This window comes from Acanthochromis polyacanthus, chromosome 2 (genome assembly GCF_021347895.1).
Source record: "Acanthochromis polyacanthus isolate Apoly-LR-REF ecotype Palm Island chromosome 2, KAUST_Apoly_ChrSc, whole genome shotgun sequence".
NCBI classification, from domain to species: Eukaryota; Metazoa; Chordata; class Actinopteri; family Pomacentridae; genus Acanthochromis; species Acanthochromis polyacanthus.
Genome location: NC_067114.1, coordinates 24,681,267 through 24,705,184, shown reverse-complemented (window position 1 = coordinate 24,705,184; position 23,918 = coordinate 24,681,267). Strand labels below are relative to the sequence as shown.

General features: G+C 40.1%; 1 protein-coding gene across 6 annotated transcripts in view; it reads left to right on the top strand.

Annotated features, from left to right (window-relative positions):
- The window catches only part of ntrk3b (neurotrophic tyrosine kinase, receptor, type 3b), a 236,453-nt gene that overhangs the window by 94,409 nt on the left and 118,126 nt on the right, over positions 1 to 23,918 (top strand). For all 6 annotated transcript variants that reach the window (XM_051941541.1, XM_051941537.1, XM_051941545.1 and 3 more), the window contains exons 4-6: positions 2,990 to 3,058; positions 17,764 to 17,918; positions 18,536 to 18,678. In XM_051941541.1, coding sequence (XP_051797501.1) covers positions 2,990 to 3,058; positions 17,764 to 17,918; positions 18,536 to 18,678 — 367 coding nt within the window. The remainder of the gene's footprint in view (positions 1 to 2,989; positions 3,059 to 17,763; positions 17,919 to 18,535; positions 18,679 to 23,918) is intronic.

Genomic DNA, 23,918 nt, shown 5'->3' with positions numbered 1-23,918 from the left:
GCATTCACACCAGCGCACATTTCAAGGTGACAATGTTTAACCAGTGTGTGTGTGTGTGTGTGTGTGTGTGTGTGTGTGTGTGTGTGTGTGTGTGTGTGTGTGTGTGTGTGTGTGTGTGTGTTCATGCAGATATACTTCTATGTGTAAATGCGTGTGTGTGCTTGCATGTGTGATATCACAGGAAATAAGACAGACCTGCAACATCCTTAGCTCCCTGTTGCTATGGCGACACGTCTGGTTACAGGAGTATCTAATAGGTCCTCCATACAAATTAACCTACTGTGGACTGTGTGTGTGTGTGTGTGTGTGTGTGTGTGTGTGTCTGTGTGTGTATAGATACATGAAAAAATGTAAAGCCATATACTACAAATGGACATCTGCTGCTGTTTAATACAGCTATGTAGTTTTAGATGTTGTCATTTTGTAATATTATAATAAATAATATTAAGGCTATAGTTTATATGTGGTACATTACCCTATACTGTACACAGTCTGATCATTTTCTTATGCCTCATACTATCCCTTGAAATATTAAAATCCTGATTTTTATCATGCCTACCTAAATGATTTAGGATTTTCATATTTGCTTGATTGTAATATGTAGCCTATTTTCGTTTTCTTTATTGAATTGGTGTCACTTATACTTTTGCCTCCATTAAATTATGGTTCATGCTTTATATTGTGTCCTTTCAATTAGTGCAGCTGGATAGATGACCGACCTGTCCAGGGTGTCCCCTGCCTTCGCCCGAGTCAGCTGAGATAGGCTCCAGCACCCCCCATAACCCTAGTGAGGATAAAGCGGTGTATAGATAATGCATGGATGGATGGATAGATGACTCCTTGCTGCTCTTACAGATGCTGTTAGCTGTGATATCAGATGATCAGATAGAATGTTACCTTTTTCATTTTTCTCTTATGGTGTAATTAGTCAGAGGTTGCATGGACTGCTGGGGTCTAATACTGCACAGTGCTCTAATTCAAAATGCTGTGTTAATGCTCTCACAGAGGTGTAGTGTTATTTAATAAATGTTTACACAGATGCCTGATGTCCATACTGAAACTGAATCAAGGTTCTGGTTAAATCACTTGTAAGTCTCTGGCTATTTTCTATTGAATTCAGTGGCTTCCTGAGCCAGACGGGTTCCTTAAGTCAATTGAATTATTTGACTTGAAAGCGGTCAACTTTCTTTTATTGAGTTGGCTGAGCCCTGAAGCTCCACACAGTCAGGCCTGTTTCATTTTCTTTGTCAGTGGTACTTTTCCTTATTGTCAGTCCTTGATACAAGACTGTGTATTCCAGTTTAATTAACTTGTTTTATTTTTTGTCATTAAAGTTTAATTTAGTTACTTTACTTCCAGAAATACATTTTCGGCAGAGAGTATTCAGACCCATTTACATTTTCCTTGTGTGTTTTAAATGATCAAACCTGTCCATTTTTCCTCCAGTGTACTTTCAATAAAACCCATAACAGCACGTGAAAACATGTTTTTGACAACTTTTGCAAATTTAGTGAAAATAAAAAACTGAAATCCATTCTTTATTTCCAAAAAATGTATATATCTGGACCCTTTGCTGTAGCACTCCATATTGTGGTTAGCTGAATCCCATTTGTTTAATTATCCTTAAGCTAAGTATATAGATTGACTGGAGTATACATTTGGCACAATGAAAGAATTGCACTTAATTTAGAAAGACTCATACTTAAGTATACCAGAAGGTTCACTTGTACTTCAGCATTTACATTACTATGAGAACAAGAAGGAACGATTCCATGATTTACAAGAAGAAAACCAAAGACTTTGGGCTTGACTCCAGTGAAGCATGGTGGCAGCAGCATCATGCAGCATAGACGGGTAGACTGATCAGAACTGAGGGAACGATGAATTCAGCTCCAGAGTGTACACGGTCTGAATCTGTGGTGACAGCTCATCTTCAAAACATAACAGCCAAGATGATGCTGCTGTAACTTCAACATAAGTCTCAGAATTATCTCACCTAGTCAAAGCCCACACTCAGACCCCATAAAACATCTGTGAAGAGACCTGGAGACAACAGTTCTCAAATTTCCCATCTAATATGACAGAATGGAATAAACTGGGGGCTGCACAGTAGTCTAGTGGTTAGCACTTTCACCTTGCAGCAAGAAGATCCCCGGTAGAAATCCCGGGGTGGGACTGGGATCTTTCTGCATGGAGTTTGCATGTTCTCCCTGTGATTGCGTGGGTTTTCTCCGGGCACTCCGGCTTCCTCCCACAATCCAAAAATATGCTGAGGTTAATTGATTATTCTAAATTGCACGTAGGTATGAATGTGAGTGTGATTGTTTGTCTGTATATGTAGCCCTGCAACAGACTGGTGATCTGACCAGGGTGTCCCCTGCCTTCGCCCGAGTCAGCTGAGATAGGCTCCAGCACCCCCCACGACCCTAGTGAGGATAAAGCGGTGTATAGAGAATGGATGGATGGATGGAATAAACTGGCCAAATCTAGGTGTAAAAAGCCTGTAGAGACTTTCTGAAGGGGACTTGAAGCTGTGGCAGCTGCTAAAGGAGCTTCCACAGTGTATTGACTGTGTTTGTAAATGAGAGATTTCAGTTTTTCATTTTGAATACATTATTTTTAAACGTATTTGCAGCATTGTGTTTATGGGTTATTGAGTGTAGATTGATGAGAAAATGTCAATTTTATAAATTAAAAAAAATTACAACATAACAAAGACTGAAAAAATGAAAAGCTATTAATACTTTAAAACAACAACTGGATATCACAAGGAAAAAGACTGACTCAAAGAGACTGAAAAGGAGAAAAAAAGGGAAACTGACCCAACAGAAAGCTTTGCTATTTGTTTTCTGAAACCAAAGGACATCAAATGTAGATGTGAGGAAATGACAGAACAGCAGAACGACATCAGCATCAAGCAAGACAATGAAAATAATTCATATAATGTCATTAAACTTAACGATCTCTTTGTTTTTTCTTTCCTCTACAGAAACTTGTCAAAGAATCCTCTCACCACTTTGTCATGGCAGCTCTTCCAGCACCTCCAACTCTCCGAGCTGTAAGTCTCGTCTGATCTGTCTCGCTGGCTTTGTTTGTATTTTATTACAGCACTTTATCATTGCTCCCTGCACGCTATCAGTCTCAATACAAATTGTCCTCACTGCATGCTATTATAATTCCTGTCTTTGTTGTACAAAACCTCTAATTTGTCTGAGCGCATGTGAAAGACCAAACCTATAGGCAGTATAGTGGCACTGTGATCTTATAAGTCATTTGTTGACTTAATTAACGCGCACAAAAGAAATGTAATGGCTTGGTAGGAGGAGGGAGCCTGACCCCATTTTCTTGTTTGTTATGAATATTTTAGCGATCATTGTGTTTATGAAATGAGTTTGCTCTTTCACCACCGGGGAGAACATTGTGATGTCGACCCGCTTGTAATTTACACATCATTACGCCTGTCAGCGCTGTCCATCATTTGAACCTTCGCTGCGCTCTGAGCACTGCTGCCGCTCATATGCGCCTCCTGGCATATAAAACTGAGGTATAGCAGGATGTGATACAAGACTATTTCAAGCAGGCCTCCTTATTGTGCTATTTTCAGAGGTAGAAGCAGGGCAGGTCCTAAGAGAGCATGGCACAATGCTGATCTGCTGTTCACTGCACGTAGCACAGCGGAGGGAAAAGCCCCGCTCAAATTCATGCTACAGTTTTGCGTTTTGGGCATTTAGCTTGAAACTTATCCCTCGCACTCGCAGGTCCCACTGACATGAGAGTAGGCTCTTATTGGTTCTGTGTAGGAAGTAGCTCACACCAGACCCCATACCGGAGTTACACAAGTGTCATCTCACTATGGGCCCTCATCGGAGGCAGATGGGTCTCTGAATCCCTCATTGTGCCTGTTATTGGGTTGTGAAATTCATTCTTCTCTGGAATGTAGAAGTTCTGTACTTTTGTTGTCCTACCAGCTGTCCAGTCTGGCTCTAGTTTGGAATTTGGCTTCGCTTACTATTGCTGCTGTGTCTGAGCTTTGCATCTCACTATAGCATATGTAAAATATTGTACTGTAAGGAGATTTTTAATTTTACAATTTTACATATCTTGTAGCTTTAAGTATAACTTCAAAAGTCTAATCTGGAGTCCCACGTGAACAGATTTCTTTACATGACATTTTCAAGTATTAATATATTTCTAACAACACCAGCACAGTCCTACTGAAAGACGGTTTTTTTTGAGTGTTACACCTGGATTGTGTCAGTGGGTCCAACACAACATATTATTCCTTTCTTGTGGGGTTTATTTCACAATAAACTACTAAACAATTGGATTATTGCATATAATGTGTAAGCAGGATTCTGTATTCAGTCAAGATTAAATTACTATGTCTGCTTTACGTAAATTTAAGTACTTTTTATTAATGTGCGTAATGCAAGCTGATAATACACTTTTTATATGAAAAATATTCATCTGCAAAACAATAAGATAGCTGACCAATTATTATTGATATTTATTATATGATATATTATATTATATGATATATTTATTTCTGATACGTTTTCTTAAATTGCTTTTGTATATACTGAAAGATAAGTCAAAAGGAGAAGTAAACACAAACACAGAAGAATGGAGTTGAAGAATAGTGACATAACTCTTTTTACCAGTGAATATTTTATACTTGATACACACACATGTGTGCAAGAAAGACAAGATCAGAGCTGCTTCTGTCTACTGAGACGGTTAAGAGTACTGTGCAATTCAACATTTAAATGACCTGAAATTACAGACTACATCACGTGGTCACAAACTAAAATAACTAGCTCAGCTCCTTCCTTCACCAAATCACTGTTGCAGCTCACAGGGAGCGATTTGCTCTGATGTGCAATCCTATTTCTTCTTAAGCAACCATTTTAGATGCGTACAAATGGTGTCTTTGTTGTCCTACATGAAAAGCAGGGCCAGGGTGATGCCCGGGTTTTCCTTCTGCATGCTGATGAGGAGTGAGGGTTTATGTCTATTCCATTCCGTGTGTTTGGTTAAGAGGTGTCAGTCGGAGTGGCGTGGCGGCACAGACGTGAGCCGGGCCGTTATGCAAGAAGGAAGCCATGTGGAATCAGGCCTCGCTAATGGGAAATGAGTCACTGTGTAATGGGCAGAGTCTGCGACGTGGTTCTGACATCATTGCTCTCTTCAGAGTGTCTATGTACTTACCCAAAACCATATTAGCTCAGAAAGTGCCAATCATTCAATCACGCCAAATGAAGCGTGCTCACCGGGTGGCTATTGCCTTTAATTATTAGAATAATACACAATGCCGTATCGATGATAAGTGCCCACCCGTGCTGCTCAACCGCACTGAAATTATGTAAATAGAGGAAGATCAAACCAGCTGAAATAATTTCCGTTTTATGTGACGAAAGGAGAGCATGGCCCTTTGCCATGACGGTGTCACTAAACCCTGTTATCTCAGTCACTCTAGGCGCTGTTATTGTAATTGTATTTCTTTTCTTCTTTTTTTTTTAGCAATGAAAGAGAACCAATTTCAAAGCAGCAACACATCAGTGACAGTGACCTGCATTGAAAAGGAAATGTACAAATCCTTTTTAAAGCCTGGAATTACACTGTAGGACCTTTACAAGGGTTAAATTAACAATGTCTGCGATTAATTCACTGTATGTTTCGTTGCAGCCACTTAAAGCATCTCTCTGTGTGCTTTCATAGGTTTTTGTGAAGAGGGAAAATCTTATGCACACTATGGCACATGCAAATTAGAATTTAAAGAAGAGGTAATTAATACAGATCAAACATGTCGACCAAGGAGGTAATGTGACAAAGTGATAAAAGCACTGACGCTCGACTGAAATCACCATTAAACAACATGCAGTTTCATCAAAGCAGCACTGATTGGCAGAGTCTGGAATTAAACGCTGCATTTCCTGCTTTTAAGTGCTACTTTACTTGTAATTAATCTGGTGTAAAACATGTTTCAGTTCAGTAAAAAATGTGTAACAGTTAAAGGATCGTTTATTCGGCTACTTTAAATGAAGACAGGACTCCTCCGTTCACATCAAACAGCCTCTCATGTGGCTTCAGGTGTTGCTTTCTGTGGTTTGGATGAATCCTGCACCTCATTTTCCAGTATAGTAGTGAACCTGCATGATAAGGCAACATTTAAAAGCGAAGAGGAGAAAGTAGTTCCTATCAGTCAGTGCACCTCAAGTCTGTGTTTCCCTTATCAGGCACTCTTTATCAAGCCCGGTAAAGTGTAACTCAAAAACAGTTGCTTTGTTTTGCAGGTTGGTTGCACAGATATTTCACACTCCCTGCAATATCTTAATATCAGTAACAATAGCAATACTATCAGGGAAATCTCAATAATCTCAAGTCTTTTGTGGCTCCTGTGAAAAGCTCCAACATCACATTGAAGCTGTACAATGGATGTCTGCTGTGTGCTGCCTCTGGATGAGACACAGATAATCGGCTCTGCCTCTTTGTCTGTGTGCCCTTTTAGCCAAAGGACCAGAGCCACCGCGGTGTGGTGCCCGGCCCAGCCAATCACAAGCCTGAAAACGGCTGCAGTGCGAAAGGGGCGGCTAAATGCTAAATCTGCCACCGCTGCTTCCAGGCTGATATTATTGGAGATTATCTGAAGCGGAGTTAGCGGCAGTCAGCTATACCGCCAGTCCTCGAGGAAGCTCATTCTGTCTGGTCCAAAAGAAGAGTGAAATTTTCTTCTTCTTTAGCAACTGATCTGCCTGAGGCAATGTGCATCCTCAATCCCTTTATTCTGTTAGCGCCTCTTTAATCCTGGCTCCCTGGGAAGCAGCGGCCAACGCAAAGTCAAACATTTACGCCTCTCACTGCAAAATGGATTTTTCTTTGAATATGTCTGAATTATTAGTGGATCAAACCTGTAATCTTCTGATATGACTTCCAGTAGACCAGGATAAATTAAACGCTAGCTTTCTGAGGGCTGCGTGACAGGTAAATTACTAAAATTTAACCTTTATTTTACTACGTCCCAGTTGCACTCAGGGCGGACTCTTGCTGGAGTACATGACATTTACATGCACTCTTCAAAAACATCAAAGACTGACTTACAAGAGGAAAAAATGAGTATTAAATGTTAAATGTGGTAGAAAAGACTCAACTGGGGGCAGGAGCGGCCTCGACTTTAAACGGGTCAACAGCTTACAACTCAGCCAGCTGGGCACAATCCATTGAAGGAAAAGAAAACTTTGCTTGTCAACGCAATTTTTGTGAAAACAGACACAAGTACAATGGAACACACATGGCTTTTCCTTATAAAAACAACATACTTCAGCACTCAGCACAACCCATACATTACACCAAATGATGTCATGATAGTCTCTTGGTCATCTCTCACTGTGATTGTATTTGTAATGCATCATAGAACAATTGGCAAATCTGCACTTTATGACCAACATGTGTATGCTAGAGCAAATTTGAGCGTGCACAACAACAATTACACTGCTTCCCATACTGGGGAAGAAAGCATTAGTCATGTACATGGATGTGTAAAATGATAGCCCACCCACTATACATGACATGGAATTATTTTACTGCCCAAAAAGTTGCTTGGAATAATTTTGCTGCAATTTTGAAAACATCAAATCTGCAGATGGATGGTTGTACTGTGGTCCTTACTGGAATCCAACCAGCTGCAAAGGAGGGCCTTCAACCACTGATATTATGCTCTCTGCTCACTGAAGTCACTTGCATTAAGTTACTTTAAGTGCAACCACTCTCCATTAAAATCACACAAAAAAGTTGTAGTTCCTTTTTGATAAGAAGTTGCCTCCACTCAGAGAGGTTGAATAATGGATAGCATGATGTATGCTTTTATACTAGAGCTGTAAGAACACAACGGCACCTTTCCATTTAAGCAGAGTTTGATTAAAGACAGTAAATTAAATTAAGAGTACATTGGAAGATACTGTACTTTGAATACAAATCAGTTACCAGGCTGCTCTGGGGCTCGGCGGTTAGCACCATCACTTTACAGCTAGATGATCCCCGGTGCGCATCCCAGCCTGGGGCCTGGGCCTGGGATCTTTCTGCTTGGAGTCTGCGTGTTCAAACTTAACCCCAATGAGGATTAAATGGTGTACAGATAACAGATGGATGGAAGTTCAGTTACCTGGTTAGAAATAGTTGGAGTCTCCTCAATAGCTACTCCATCATTGAAAAAAACAGAATCTTTGAATATACAAACACTTTTCATTCCAAAACTTAAACCACTGACTCCTGATTGCTGATTGTCATTTTTTGGCAATACATGGTGCAGTAACTTGCCAACTGAGCCATGGACTAAAGTCTGTACTGCAATGCCACAAATTGTGTTCACAGGCACACACATTAAGCTTAGATTTTAGAGAAGTGAATTTTAACGTTCCACTTCCAGCAGACGAATCTGAACACAGTCCCTATTCACACAGGACTAGTATTAGCTGGGGTCCTCCTATGATTTAGAAATGAACCAACCCCCCTCATGTCTGTGTTTAACAAGATCCATTTGCATGGGATAAGCGGAGTCTGTCTTTTACTCTAATTTACTGACATTATCCATGGATATGATATTAATAGCTGCTACATAATAACTGTTGAGCCTGCTGAAAGACAGCAAAATGCTCCTTATCGCCTGCTGCCATGTATGTCATCCATCTCATCTTGTCCTTTGAGGTTTTGCTCTTCTGATGGATTTGAGCTTGCTCTTTTTATGAATGGGTCTCCATGCTGTGCAGCGGCATGAGCCTCCTGAATTTGAGCCCAAACTGCTGTCTGTATTTCATCCATTATTATCGAGCAGGAGAGAGAAGAGAGATGTGGGGGAAAACACAAAAACCTTGCAAAAAAAGAAAACAAAAACAAAGACCAAATCATAAGACGTGCATATTCCCACAAGTTTATATTATCACAGAAAACAGGTACATGGGAAATAACACAAAAATGCATTTTTGATTGGAGGAGTATGTATCGCATCACATTATGTTGCTTCCACGGTAAGTTGGTTAACCCTGTACAGGTCCAGTGTGCAGGATTTAGGTGGAACTATGAGCAGAAATGAAACTTTGTATTCGTAATTATGTTTCCATTTGGGTATAATCACCTGAAAATAAGAATTGTGTTTTGTTACCCTACAATTAGCCCTTCATTTCTGAAAGTGGGTATTAATCCTCCATTTTGTGCCGCCATGTTTCTACAATAGCCTCCAGCGGACAAACGGAACAGTGGATCTAGACAGAGCCTTCTGCAGTTTTAGGGCTCACCGTGGGTATTCCTGCAGGCTTGTAAGATGAGATCTATTTAGTTGACTGCAGCCACTTGACCGCTAGATTCCACTAAACCATGCGTGCTGCACCCTTAATACTGGTGCTGATAAGTTGTGTGTCTGTATTTTCTGTGGCATTGACCTATTCTGAATCAAATGCGTCATCCTGTTTTGTTTAAAAGTGCAGAGCCTCATACCTCCGCAACAGTACTTCCCTAATTTGAATCTGCGTGCAAACAAAGCACACACGCTGTGGCTGTAAATAACAGTGAACCACATAATATTTTCACCGTTAGGGGTTAAATTTATCAATGTATCTCTTTGCAGCATTTTTTCACCTTCTGTCCGGAGTAAAATAATGTTCATGTTCCCAGTAAACATAGCTTAAATCTGAAAACAGAGTTCCTCCAGATAGGTCAAGGGCTGGGTGGAAGTGAAGCTGAACAACCTCTATTACACTTTGTCATCCTTGTAAATTCAAATATTGCTGAATACACAACACAGCCTGTGTTTTCCTATTTTTTCTGGGCAAGACCTGCAATTTGAACTCAAACTGGAAGCACATGGATGCAAGCCGTTTTTATCTCAAAACATTTTTCAGTATAAACCAGTCAATTTAGACACAGTCTGAATAGATGATGTGGTGAAGGTATTAGCAGACAGGAACATATTTATGCACCTATTAGCTCTTTTTGCTGTTCAATATCTCTTTAAAAGCATATATGGCACTTTAATCGCACAATGCTTGATGCACAGTGCTTTTATGTCTACCAGGAAACCACTAACGCAGTGTGTCGTTTGATATTGAGCAGCTGTAGTTTATATTTATAGCTTTATTGCTGAAAATTGTTTACTGGTGTGATTGAAGACAACAGGAATTATGCCCACGGTTACAGAGAGGCCTAGCTACTCTTTTGAAGAACATATTAATTGAAATGGACACACACACAAAAAATAAATAAATTCTAGTTAAAGTACAGGTAGGTACAATTATCTGATCTGTATCTACATTTGTAAAAGTTATGCTAAACATACACTGTATACACACACACGCACACACACACACGCACACCACCATTTAAAAGTTTGGGGTCACCCAGGCAATTTCATGTTTTCCATGAAATCTCACACTTTTATTCATGTGCTATGCACTAGGGTTTTCTAATCATCAGTTAGTGTTTCAACGCGATTAGCTAACACAGTGTAGCATTAGAACACAGGAGTGATGGTTGTTGGAAATGGGACTCTGTACCCCTATGCAGATATTCACACAGATTTATGTTCGCTTGTCAGGGACACACACACAACAGAGACACACTTTCTCTCTCTCTCCTTCTGTCAGTCTTCCTCTATGTCTCTCGCCCACCATATGCAGATATTCCTTTAAAATCAACATTTTGAAGCTAGAATAGCATTGTTGCCACATTAATAGTGTCTGGACTGTATTTCTGCTTAATTTAATTTAATCTTCATTGAAAAAAAAGTGTTTTTCTTTCTCAGATAAGGACATTTCTTAGTGACCCCAAACTTTTGAATGAAAGTGTATGTCACAACAAAATATATAATTGGTATTGATAAAAGAAGTGATCAAGCAGTATTGTAGAGACCCCCTGGAAACTCACCAACCTCTAGGCTGAGTTGTTTCTCAGTGGCAGGTTGGATTTCAGTCCAGCACTCCATATAGGCAACAAATACCCCAAAAACAATCTATTGAAAACACAGTTATGTCAACATGCTCCATCAAAACAATGACAATTCAAAGCACAAGATCAAACATTGCACAGGAAAAATGAGTTGCTACAAATATCGTCCATCACTATGTCATATAAACGCACGCATACAGCACCTTTCAAAACAGTCTTCTAAAAATAACTACCTGAAGTCTGTGAAGATTCCCTGTGGAAATCTGAGGAAAAAATTGCCTTTAGCTGTTGCTCACTTTGTCCATATTTCCTGCCTGCAGCCTCCACCGACCTGACTCGGGTGTCCACTCTCTTCTCCATGATTGCGGTGCAGGTGGTGTTGTCGATAAGCCAAAATCAGGTCTGGCTCTTCAGGCAAATTATGCCGTAGTAAGTTGAGAAAAAGAAGAAAGGAAAAAAAGTCAGGTGGTGAGAGAGTCTGAAGGGACACTGACTGACTAAATTGCTGCAACCTTACAGAACAGAAATGATGGGACAAAGCAGCGATTTATTCATTCTTAGCGTGTCACTATATCCATGACATAAGCAGAAGATGCAGCGTGAGAATGATGGAGGCAGTCCTGCAACAAGCAGCAGTGTGGTGAAGCAATGATACACACTTATATGGTGTGGGAAAAGCAACTGTTCGATCAGAGCCAAATGCTTGAGTTGTCAAATTGACATTGGTTCAGTAAACTCCGCTTCTTCCACCTTTATTTCCTCCTGATTGATTTATCCTGTTCTTTGAGGGAACTCTGATCTGTCCACCCTGTGCTGCTCAGTCAAAGCCGAGCATAATTTCATGTTACTGGCAGAGCAACAGCGCAGCAGTGATGTGAGACCAGTTCATGCTACGTGTGTTTCAGAGCCCACTGCTTTTTAATAGATGTCTGTCTGTCAATCAGATGCTTCAAGACCCCAGAATCCAATCTGATGGCATGACAGTTCGATTATCTCTTTTCCACGCTGTTATAATAATAATGATAATAATGTCAGTACTAACTACACTGTTTGATTGACAAGTGATCTATGGAAAGTGCAGTGCAGAAAAACAAAAGCAACGAGTGCATCAACGATGGAGACAGGAAAACAGAATGATGTGATTAAAAAAATAGGACAGGTCAGTATATGATGGAATCATAAAAGCATCTACCAAATTTACTATTGTAGCTCAGTTTCATACTTTTACATGAAAACTCGCACTTTTTTCATATGTTAACATGCACAAGGGTTTTCTAATCATCAAGTCGCCTTTCAACATGATAAGCTAACACTATGCAATGTAGCATTAGAACACAGGAGTGATGGTTGCTGGAAATGGGACTCTGTACTTTTATGTAGATATTCCATTGAAAATCAGCCCTTTCCAGCGAGAATAGTCATTTACCACATTTGCAATTTCTTTCAAAAATGAGGATATTTCTAAGTGACCCTAAACTTTTAAATGGTATATATATATAGAAGCATACTCTCAAACTGAAAATTGTAGAAAATTGTATTACAGGAGAAGATTAGGTGCTCTTTTGTGGGCAAAAAGGGGTTGTGCTAAGTATTAACATCAGGGGTGCTAATAATTGTGGCACACATGATTTGATGTAAAAGAATTATTTCTTAATGTGTTATTTTTTCCACACTTCATAAATGCACTTGAGGTTGGATTTTCTCTTTTTTTCATCGTGGTCCTATATTATTTAGAAAAAATGAGTTTATTAGAAGCTAAAGGAACACATCTTAACCAGGGGTGCCAATAATTGTGGAGGGTGCTGTATATATATATATATATATATATATATATATATATAACTGCAGTTAATTGAAGGAATACAACAGCCAGCAGTCAGCTGATAAATATTCGTGGGAACCATTTGTTCTTATTAAATGCAATAACAATGTATTGAGGTAAACGTAAGTAAGACAGCGTGGTAAGCAGAGCACTCAGCAACCAACGCTGCATGTTTCTGCAGAATCACCACAAAGCCAAGCATAAAGCACACAACCAAAGCCAGAAGCAGTGGCACTGTGGTAAAAATAAGCCAAATAAGGCGATTTATTAAACACACAGGATTTAGAAACCTAAAATAATTCCTGAGAACGCTATAAGAAGAGGAAGCAGCGCATTCAAGCTGAGATCAAAGCGTGTGAGCAACAATCCAGTATATGGCTTATCGTTGCTTGTGATCCACGGCTTCTCAGCCAAAGCACCTGTGTGTACATTTCCAGAAAAACAGCCTCCGGTGGTGATCATTACCTCTCCTCTGGAGTAGCGGGGTGGATCGTTAGCCGGCTTCAAGGAAACACCACACTGTTAGCTCTCTGTATCTGTGGTCACGCCGCTGTTTGCTTTTATTCTTGTCTAAGTCTAATCTGCTCTTCTTCAGACATTTATCAACTTCCAGCTGTCATCTTGCTTTTTTTCTTTTGTTGTCGTAGTGCTTGTTAAGATGGTAAAGCTGTATATTCACAAGCGTGTTACAGTACTGAACAGACAGGGCACAGAACACAGGGCGCAATATCCTGCGTTTTCAAGGCTTTTCCCCTGCATCTGTACAAGCACCAATCAGCTCTGCCCAGAGGAATAGTGGGTAATGTATGGAGGTGGTGGTTCTTATTAATAAGGACCATAATTAAAGTTTAAGGAGGGGGAGCCTGAGCTGGTGAGCTTTGATCCCTTGAGGTTCAGTTTGTTCAGTGTTAAATGAAAACCTTTAACCTTGAAATTCTCTTCTGCACCATAATGTAGGGAGCTACCTGTGTTTCCTAAAATATTTCCTGGAAAGAAATATGTACTCTGGTCTGGAAAAACCAGGGTTCGTATTACTGTTGTAAGACAGTTATTGTAGTCCACATTGGGTCTGTTATTGACTTCTCATGGAATTTTCTTGAAAATAAATGGTGCATTCATATAAAACAACATACAGAGAGTGAAGATCAGATAACCAAACCAAAAATAATAACAATAGAGAATTTTATTTAAATACATTACAGCATTTTGGGCTGAGGGCTTTGTCTCAAGACCTGTGTACTTTTACAGTCTTGATGGTAGTATCTTAAAATTTTCACACAAAAAATACATCTGTAGTGGCAGTAGCCTAATTGCTGTTACTTTTTCATATCAACTGCCATGCCAGTTTCCATGTGTTTTTTATTTCTTATTTTAACTTGAAAAAAAAAAAACGTCAGCAAAGAAGAACCAAAAGAGCTAAATGTGAAATATCTTCAACAACTTAATCTTCATAGCAGCCACTTTTGTTAAAAAGTTCCATATAATTAGTTTCTTTTAAAATTATTGATGTTTTAGTTATCTTAGCTTGAAATGTTTACCATGAAAGAGTTAATTTCTTTTTTTTTGTCTTATGTCCTGAAAATGTTTTGATACATTTAATCAACTGAGGTTATTTACTTTGAGATGTGGAGTCTTTTTCTTTACAGGTGGGCATGCAATTACAAGAAAACTGAGTTGGAATAAAGTGGGATGTGGAGGATTTTTTTTTCTTTTTAATTTATTTATGAAATTATTTGAAATCGGTATCAGGTTAGAATTTGCATTAAAACTAAAAACGGTGCCAGCACTGACTGTAAACAGAGAACATCTGTACAAAACAGCTGCCACTGAGCTGTAACACAGATTAATCGTCTTCTGCAGTAATTAAAAGAAACAGAGCTTCATGGTGGACTGGTATGATGCAGCACCAGTGAGTTCAAGGAGTAAGATGTCACAATCTGTGTGAAAAGTCTCTGCTTGAACTATAGTATCAGATCCAGTGAGCGCCTGATAATAAGCAAGATCCACCTGTGGGAATCTATTCTCATTACTTTATACAGGATGGTGGACATTGCCAATACATTATTCATGCTTTCTGCAATATCTTATTGACCTCTGTCAAGGACATTTGGACAGGCATTCATCTTGACAAAATTGGCCAATCACAGTCTCCAAATTGGACATATGCAAAATGCAAAGGTGGGGTAGGAGGTTGAATAATGTGGCTTTCCGCTACACACCGCTGTGCAAATGAAATGTATGCACAGTGTAGCCTAATGATACCTGTCTGCAGCTAATGCAGCCTGAGAGACTGATAGCCTGAACACAGCTTTAACCTCTGACCTTTTCACATTTGAATGCTGCAGTGCAAGCCGTTTGTTTTTCCTCGTGTCTGTTGACTTGAATGAATCCAACTATTACAAACACTGTGAAACAGACATCTGTGGTGACTGTGGTTGAAGCAGTCACCATCATTAAATCTTTGATTTGTATTATTGATGCTGTTATTTGTGTTGTTGTGTTTCCTATTGTGACGCTAATTGGGTTGAGAGTGATGCTGCTTTTGCTGCAGGTCAGTACTGTTACAATACTTCTGCTCTTGTTGTTGCTCACAGAGAAGGTTGGCTGAAGTGCATTGTGCTTCCAAAGACTAGAATTGAAGGTTTTCTGTGATTTTAAAATAATTACTTCCTTGGCCCTGTTTAAGCCCTCCCCCCTGCCTTAAATGGATTTTGTTGTCTTTTATACTGCACAATCACACCTAATTAACCATAAAATGCTGTTCTTTCAGTTTTGTTTTTTTTTTAGATATTTTTCTTCAGCAATTGTTGCAGGAGAACAGCAGTTCCTCTTACAATCATATAGTTTTTGAAGTGAAAAACAGAAAACAAGCACACAGCCAACAAAAAAGAAAGATTACATCATTGAGGTAACTTTAGGGCTACCTCTGTGCACATTGCTTGATTAGGAAGTTTGAAACACTTCTGTTTTGTTCACACTAATGCTTGAAATATTTAACCACACAGCTGAACAGTAGGCTGCCATTTTAGTATTGAAAAGAACTGAAAAAAACGCTGCAGATGCTCCAAGTGTGCTGCTGTAATGATGGCATGGTTTGAATGTCTGGCTGTGTCTGTGGCAGTTGTAAAGCAGTGTAAGAAGACATCTGTGTTTGTGTACATTGCGTGATATTCTTTACTATGAGTTAGGCAGACCTGAAATTCTTGCATCCTAAACGTTGTTGTCATGATATATATATATATATATATATATATATATATATATACATATAAGTCAAACTTTACCAGTGTTGAATATCACAGTTTATTTAGGTGCATATGTGAAAGAATTGTGTAAAATCTTGTCTTCATCAAAGGTGTATCATGCACGGCACAGTAGGAGAGCATTAGCAGCTCAAGATGCGTTCAAGTACATTATTAAGCTGTAATTCACCTGTACTGTGGAAATGCTCACAGCCCAATATATGATCACTGTACATATTCATACAATGTAGGAAATGAGACCTATAGAGCAAAAAATCCACTTTAACTCACATTTAGCACTAGAACAACATAAGACATTAGCTCTTTTGTCCCTCTCAAGGTAGCTGCACAAGTCTTATGATAAATACACTCAACAAAAATGTAAACCCAACACTTTTGTTTTTGCTCCCATTTTTTTATGAGATGAACTCAAAGATCTAAAACTTTTTCCACACACACAATATCACCATTTCTCTCAAATATTGTTCACAAATCTGTCTAAATCTGTGATAGTGAGCACTTCTCCTTTGCTGAGATAATCCATCCCACCTCACAGGTGTGCCATATCAAGATGCTGATTAGACACCATGATTAGTGCACAGGTGTGCCTTAGAAAAAAAAAAGGGAGCAAAAACAAAAGTGTTGGGTTTATATTTTTGTTGAGTGTAGATAACTGAAGGTGGGGAGTTCGAAAGACGTGAGCTTCCCAGACCTCTTTAGCCCACTTTTCAGCTCTGCTCAAGGCCACCGCTCCAAGCAGAATTTGACACTACCATCCATCCATTATCTATTGCACCGCCATTTCCTCATTAGGGTCACGGGGGAGCTGAAGTCTATCCCTGCTGACGGCAAAGGCAGGGGACACCCTGGACAGGTCAGCAGTAGGGCTTCATATACGTACCGATAATCACACTTGCATTCACACCTATGGGCAATTTAGAGTCACCAGTTAACCTCAGCATGTTTTTGGACTGTGGGAGGAACCCAAGCATGTGCAGGGAGAACATGCAAACTCCATGCAGAAAGATCCTGAAAAGGCAGGGACATGAGATCTTGTAGCTGCAAGGCGAAAATGCTAACCACCAAGCCATTGTGCAGCCCTTTGATTCTACAGGGGTAGTAAATAAACTGTCCTGCCAAGTTATTGGCTGTTTAGTTGTATTATCTGTAATGTAGGCTACATTGCTTAAAAAGAAAATAAGAATACAGGAAGTTTTTAATTACATCCAGTTTTACTGCATGGATTTTTCTCTCTAAGTTTGTTTACTTCCAATTTTACTGGAGAGCCAGGCTACACAGGTGGAGAGGCCTTTTAATTTTGTTGGTGTTGTTAAAGACATGATGCTAATTTCTTGCCATTTCCACAGTTTGTCTGTTCGTGTTGCTGAATTATGTGCACTAGATGCAGTCTTTTCATTGTTGCCACTACTCCTTTGCCATGAGTTTTATTATGTCTGTGTTAGGATGTGTGTGAAGCATCCACACTTCAGATTTTGTAGCTTCTCTGCAGCGTCATTCATATTTGAAGCATTGTCTGCTGCCATGGCTACAACATTTTGTTCCCTCAGAATCAGTTTTATTGGTCAAACATGGTTACCCTTAATCACTGCTATTACCTTTCTTCACAGTTTCCACGACATACTTTATTTTACAGACATGGATCTAAACTGCAGCTGAACTGGTTAGCGGAGACATACAACTGTGAAGCAGCAGCTCTACCTCAGTCTATTATCGTTTTTCATTTTTCTTTCCGAACTGTGTTTCAAGGCGTCTGGATGGCGTGGTGTTCGACTGCGGCTGTGACATCCGCTGGATCCAGCTGTGGCAGCAGCGAGGAGAGGCCGGGCTTAACATGCAGCAGCTGTACTGCAGGAACGGAGCCTCCAAGATACGACTGCACAACATGTACATCCACAACTGCGGTAAGAACAGGAGAGGAGCGAGCCGTGCTTAAAGAGGAGAGAAACAAAAAACAAAAAAGAAAAGGGATGAGGAAGCAGTGGAAGCGAAAGGGAAAGAGGGAGGCAGCGGGATAAAGGAAGAGTTGAAAACCGACAGGAAAAAGCAGGACAAGGAAGGAAAGGGTTAAAGGTGAAATAGAGGAAAGAGAAGAGGAACAGGGAGTTGAGGAAAAAAGGGGAGAAAGTGTGACAGGGTTCAGAGGGTGAATCTGATGTGATGAGCTGCGTGCTGATTCTGACAGAGGCTGTAGACTCTGCAGTATTATCTCCTGGTGGTGACTCATCCCTGTGACATCTCTTGTGTATGTGTGTGTGTGTGTGTGTGTGTGTGTGGTGTGTGTGTGTGTGTGTGTGTGTGTGTGTGTGTGTGTGTGTGTGTGTGTGTGTGTGTGTGTGTGTGTGTGTGTTGGTGGGTGAGTGTGTGAATGTGTGTCCCTTTGCTTCCTTTGTACTAATTTTATTACGTTAATGAAAGGTGATTAATTGATTTGGTGTGAAAATATGTAGACACCAGTGATGACAGATGTGTATTAACATGAACATATCCTCTGTGTGTGTGTGTGTGTGTGTGTTTCCAGACTTGCCAGAGATCAGCGTGAGCCACAGCAGTGTGTTGGTGATGGAGGGTGACAACGTGACGGTGAGCTGCAACGGATCTGGTTCACCGCTGCCTGAAGTGGACTGGACTGTCAGTGGCCTGCATTCCATCAACACACACCTGGTGAGAAACACACACACGCTTATTGCAACAGCTGCAAAACAACACCACCAATACCAAACAGCAATTAATAAAACAATGCAAAGATACCTCTAATATTTGTTGGCCACTTCCATCTCTTTGAGTCATCTGTTCGTTTTGCAGCTCTTCAGTGCTTCCAGGTCCCTGTCCTTCAGATGTGACTTGAGGCTAACATGGTGCCATTCGGATAAAATAATTGTTCATTCTTATTCAAATAGCCTGTTTCTTTAAACACAGTTTAAGTATTGACTTGTTAGTACTGAAGGTCATTACCTTGCCTTTTTTATTGTAAAATCAGCATTCATGCAGCTGACGTAGTGCTGATGATAGGATTGCAGTTACATTAGTTGGACAGGTGGTCTGTGAGGAACTGTCCCAGCATGCACTTGGGCAAGCAATTCATAGACTCAATCCACTTTTCAGATTTTTTTTAAAAATTGTGTTGCACGCTGTTTTTAAATGGTTCTACATCTTTAATAATGGTTTAAAAAATGAGATATTATAATCTGCAAGAGTTGGGTCACATGGCCAGCAATGGTTTGGTGAATGTTTGAGAGTTTAAGGTGTGTAAGCAACACCTTCCACATTAGAGTGCAAATTGGAGAGTACCCATTTAAGAAGCACCTCAAGTTATTCATACTTGTAGTTTGTACTAGGTTGCAGAATTTCCTTATCGAATTTTTTTTGCACCCATCCAATCCAAGTTATTTAATATTTAGTATCTGTCAATACCCAAAACCATTTTCACAGATAATACACGATTCTAGTATGGCAGATTTAGCCTAGCCGTGCTAGACAACCCACGGCACGAATTTAATTCTCTGCCAGGGTGGGTCTAGTTACCCTCGGTAAGCCTCGAGGTTGGATGCTCCTAAAACTGGCCGACAAATCACCATGAAGTGTAGAGTCAGAAGGCGGATGTAACTAAGTGACGACAGAGGCGCGACGATTCTGACAGAAGCAACCGGAAACAACTCGCCTAGCCGCGCTACACAACCCACGGCAACGAATTTAATTCTCTGCCAGGGTCGACAACAAAAACGACAACAGTAGTTGAGCTCCATTAGCACCGACTCTGAATAATCTTTCTGTTAACATGTCTGTAATATACTTGAGCTTCACCCATTGACTGTATAAATAAGGCTTCACCGAACTACCGCATCCTCTGATTTCCGGCGCTCTAGGAACTACATCAACCTATTCGTTGCGCTGATTGGTTGTATACCTACCCAATTGCTGCAGAGTGTATTGAAAGACAACCTTATAGCCCGCCTCCCTCCCTGTCGAGAGTTCCTAGACCCTTGTGTCTTCAGACCTGGGTCTAGCGCGGCTAGGTTATTGCAGATTAGCTGCAGGAGTTGTCCACCAGGTGGAGTCTGGCACTGATTAAATACTGTAGACACTCGAGGTGGCAGAGGCTTACATGTTGGCCAGCAGAGAGCATTGTAGAGGGTTAGCTGGTAAAGGGGCACTAAGACACCTTCTTCTGTGACACTTAATGACTTCTCACCCATGCAGATTCATTATCTTAACCCTTCAGTTGGTCAAAAATGACTCTGTGATGTAATCTTCTTATGATATCTTTGTAATGAAAAGTTTTAATCATTTCAATTTCCAGCAGTTCCTCAAAAAACATGTTTTTGATATCATTCCATTTAAATTTTCAAATTACCTTTTATACTTTTAAAGAAATTGTAATATTTGTATTACTACCTCAAGCTTTTAATCACTGATAATATCATATAATAGGTGACGCAGTGCACAAACGTGGAGGAACAGAGAATTACGACAGTTGGAGGAAAATAGTGAAAAATGTCAAAAAATGGATGCTGACAACCTTCAATTGCTGCTCTGTGTAATATTCTGCTTTTTCAATTATGAAAATACTCAAAATCTGTTATAAAGTGAAAAATACACATAAATCAAACATGAAATCAGTCTTGTGTGGACAGAAATACAATACAACCAAATAATACAAATTGTTATTCTTAACCAAAATGACAAAAATGGCATAAAAACACACTGATTCTTATCCGGGTAATTGTTGAGCCATTTATAGAGGAGTGTAGCGTCCCATCACTCATGCATCTAAGGTTAAGCTGGGATCAAGCAGAATAGTAGCCTAGCCGCACTAGACCCCATGTTCTGAAGGCACAAGTGCGGCGGCATGGCTCAGTGGGTAGAGTGGCCATCTTGTAACTGGAAGGTTGCCGGTTCGATCCTCGGCCCGTCGTGCTCATGTCGAGGTGTCCCTGAGCAAGACACCTAACCCCTAATTGCTCCTGATGGGTTGTGGTTAGCACCTTGCATGGCAGCTCCCGCCATCAGTGTGTGAATGTGTGTGTGAATGGGTGAATGTGACATATCATGTAAAGCGCTTTGGATAAAAGCGCTATATAAATACAACTATTTACAAGGGTCTAGGAATGCTTGACAGGGAGGGAGGCGGACCTAAAAGGTTGTCTATCAAATCCCTCTGCAGCAATTGGGTAGGTATACAACCAATCAACATAACGAATAGGTTGACGTAGTTCCTAGAGCACCGGCGGATTGTGGCTAAGTCCCATTAGCTTCCCAACCAACGGAGCCACGGAGCCAACTGGTATATTAAGGATTTGCCATATCCTGTTGGCATAAGTCCAAATACGTCTTTCTTCTCAATGAAACACTTCAGTGCCGTCCTTTGTTTATCTTTCAAGTTGAATTTTAGCTTCAAATCTTTAAGGGCTGTGGCCAAAGCCGAGTCGAAAGATAACTGTTTATTGTGCGCTGGTTGTTTCTGTCAGAATCGTCGCGCCTCTGTCGTCACTTAGTTACGCCCGCCTTCTGACTCTACACTTCATGGTGATTCGTCCGGCCAGTTTTAGGAGAATCCAGCCTCGAGCCTTATGGAGGGTAACTAGACCCACCCTGGCAGAGCATTAAATTCGTTGCCGTGGGTTGTCTAGCGCGGCTAGGCTAGCAGAATAGTGTTTCTGTTGTTCATTAACATATGTAGCTTTTATCATGTGTTTGGGGTTGAAAGCAATAATTTTCTCAAGATAGATGTCCAGTACGCTCACTTTGTAATGTAAATGAATTGATTGGTACCAGTTGGTTAAAATTTACCCTAATCATCCTGATTCCAATATCAAAATGACATTCAAATAACTGAAACAAATGTGTACTGGCTGAATCCTCAAACAAACAAACAAAAAAGATAACCTTCATGAAAGCTGGACATATCTCACCCTATACTCACAGAGAAGAATAGAAGGACAGCCCCACTTTTGTGAAAAGTACAGTGTTAAGCAAGGCTAACCCGCAATCTTATAGTTGTTTTCAGCTGCCTCCATTTGTCATGTGATCCCTCCTTGATGGTCACAGCTGTCTATCAAGACTCTGTTGACTCAAATAAATGTGGTTGTACTTCAAATGATGTTAGTTCCATGATTGGTGGGTTTCTCAGTGATAATGATAACACAGAAGGTGCAGCCTGAGTAGCCCATCAGCAGAGAAGCGGCAAAATAAATTCATAGTGTGTATCTGTAGGTCAGCTGCATTTGTAAGCACTAGCAATGAAAGAAAACCGATTTGAAATGTAAAAATATACTTCAAGTAGCATCTATGCGTGTATAAAGAATGCAAAACCAAGCTGGACAGTTGGATCGATTGATTAGGAGCCTAAGTACATGAGATGGGTTACTAAAAATAAAACCACTTTCTCTCAAAAGCAGCTTTAATTAAAGGAACGATTTTCAGCAAAGTGACTGAAATATTTTTAAGGTTTAAATTCCCATTCTTATATTGTGTTAAATATTGAGAATCTCGTTTTGTTGTATATTTTATTATGTACATAACAGTTACATTAATAAATTTCATTACAAATCTAAGAAGGTAACTCTTTGGTATTAAAAATGTAGTTCATGTATGTGGTTCACCAACTGAAACAGCTTGGTCGTGAATCAGGGAGTCACCAAACCTGTTGTGATCCCTGCTCCAGTTCCTGTTTCTTTCATTTTCCCTCCTGCTCTTCCTGTATCTGTTTATTCTGTTTTGATCTGTCTCCCTTTGGCTCCCTCTGTCTGTTACCTCTTCCTCTTGATTCTCCTGTCCCTGTGTCTTGCTCTCCATGCTCACCTGTCCACACTGCAGTAGTGTGAGTCACCTGCAGTAATCAGCTCTCACCTGCCCACAATATCTCCTGCTCACTACTTAAACCCTGCTCATTCACTCAGTCACTGTTGGATCATAGATTCTGTTCCCCACCAAACTACCACCTCTGGACTATGCCCCCCCCCCGTTGTGCTCCTGTCTGTTTGTTTGTTTTGGTGTGAGTATCTCTCCTTAGCTCCATTTTGTCAGTGCTGTTTAGTTGATAGAGCTCCGTTTTTACATTCCTAGTGTTGGTTCTATTGTGTTGTATTCTAGCGTTGGTGAGTTTTATTTGTAGAGTTTTCATAGTTTTGGTTTGGTTCTTTCCCACTAGTTCTGTTCTCTGTTATGTAATAGTTTAGATTTTGGGTTAATAAATCTCTTTCAATTAGTCACGTGTCTGCCAGTTTCTGTGAGTCTGCGCTTGGATTCTCCAACCACCAGCGGTAACAAAACCTGTCCTTTTGGAGATTTTGATTCAAAGAGTTGTTGCTGACAGCAGTTCAAATGAATTTCAAGTCAATGCTGACCAACCAAAAAAATCAGACTGTTGTCAGATTGCCTTCCTTTAAAATTGTTTTTACTCCTTAAAACCAATTTTCCACTGATTGGATAGTGTTGAGGTACATTTTGATTCCCCTGCACTTCCAAACATAGCTTAACTAATTTGGAGATTGATTTGTTGTTCTTTTTGCTGTTTTTTTTTTTTTTTAAATTTCTTCCTTTTCTCTTTTTCTGTTTCTTGAACAGAGTGCTCTTGAAGATTGGAGTCAAAAACAAAATCCTCGCTCTGATCAGCTGAGTTCTAGCTATTATCGGTGATATGCAGTAGATTTAGGGAAACTGCCATACACCGAGGGAACACACTCCCATAACTCACTCATATACAAAGAACAGTGTCCAAACTAAACGTGCCGTGTAGCTCTCTGATTAGCTATGAAGCACAGGATACAATGATGATCAACCCTTGTTCAGCATAAGCTACTCTTGTGAGAGGCCTGGGTTGAACCCAGAGTGAGCCGGTTAGCTCGCTAATCCCCCTCCCTGAGAAAGGCCCCAGGGACATCATAGCAATAACAACTGCAGAG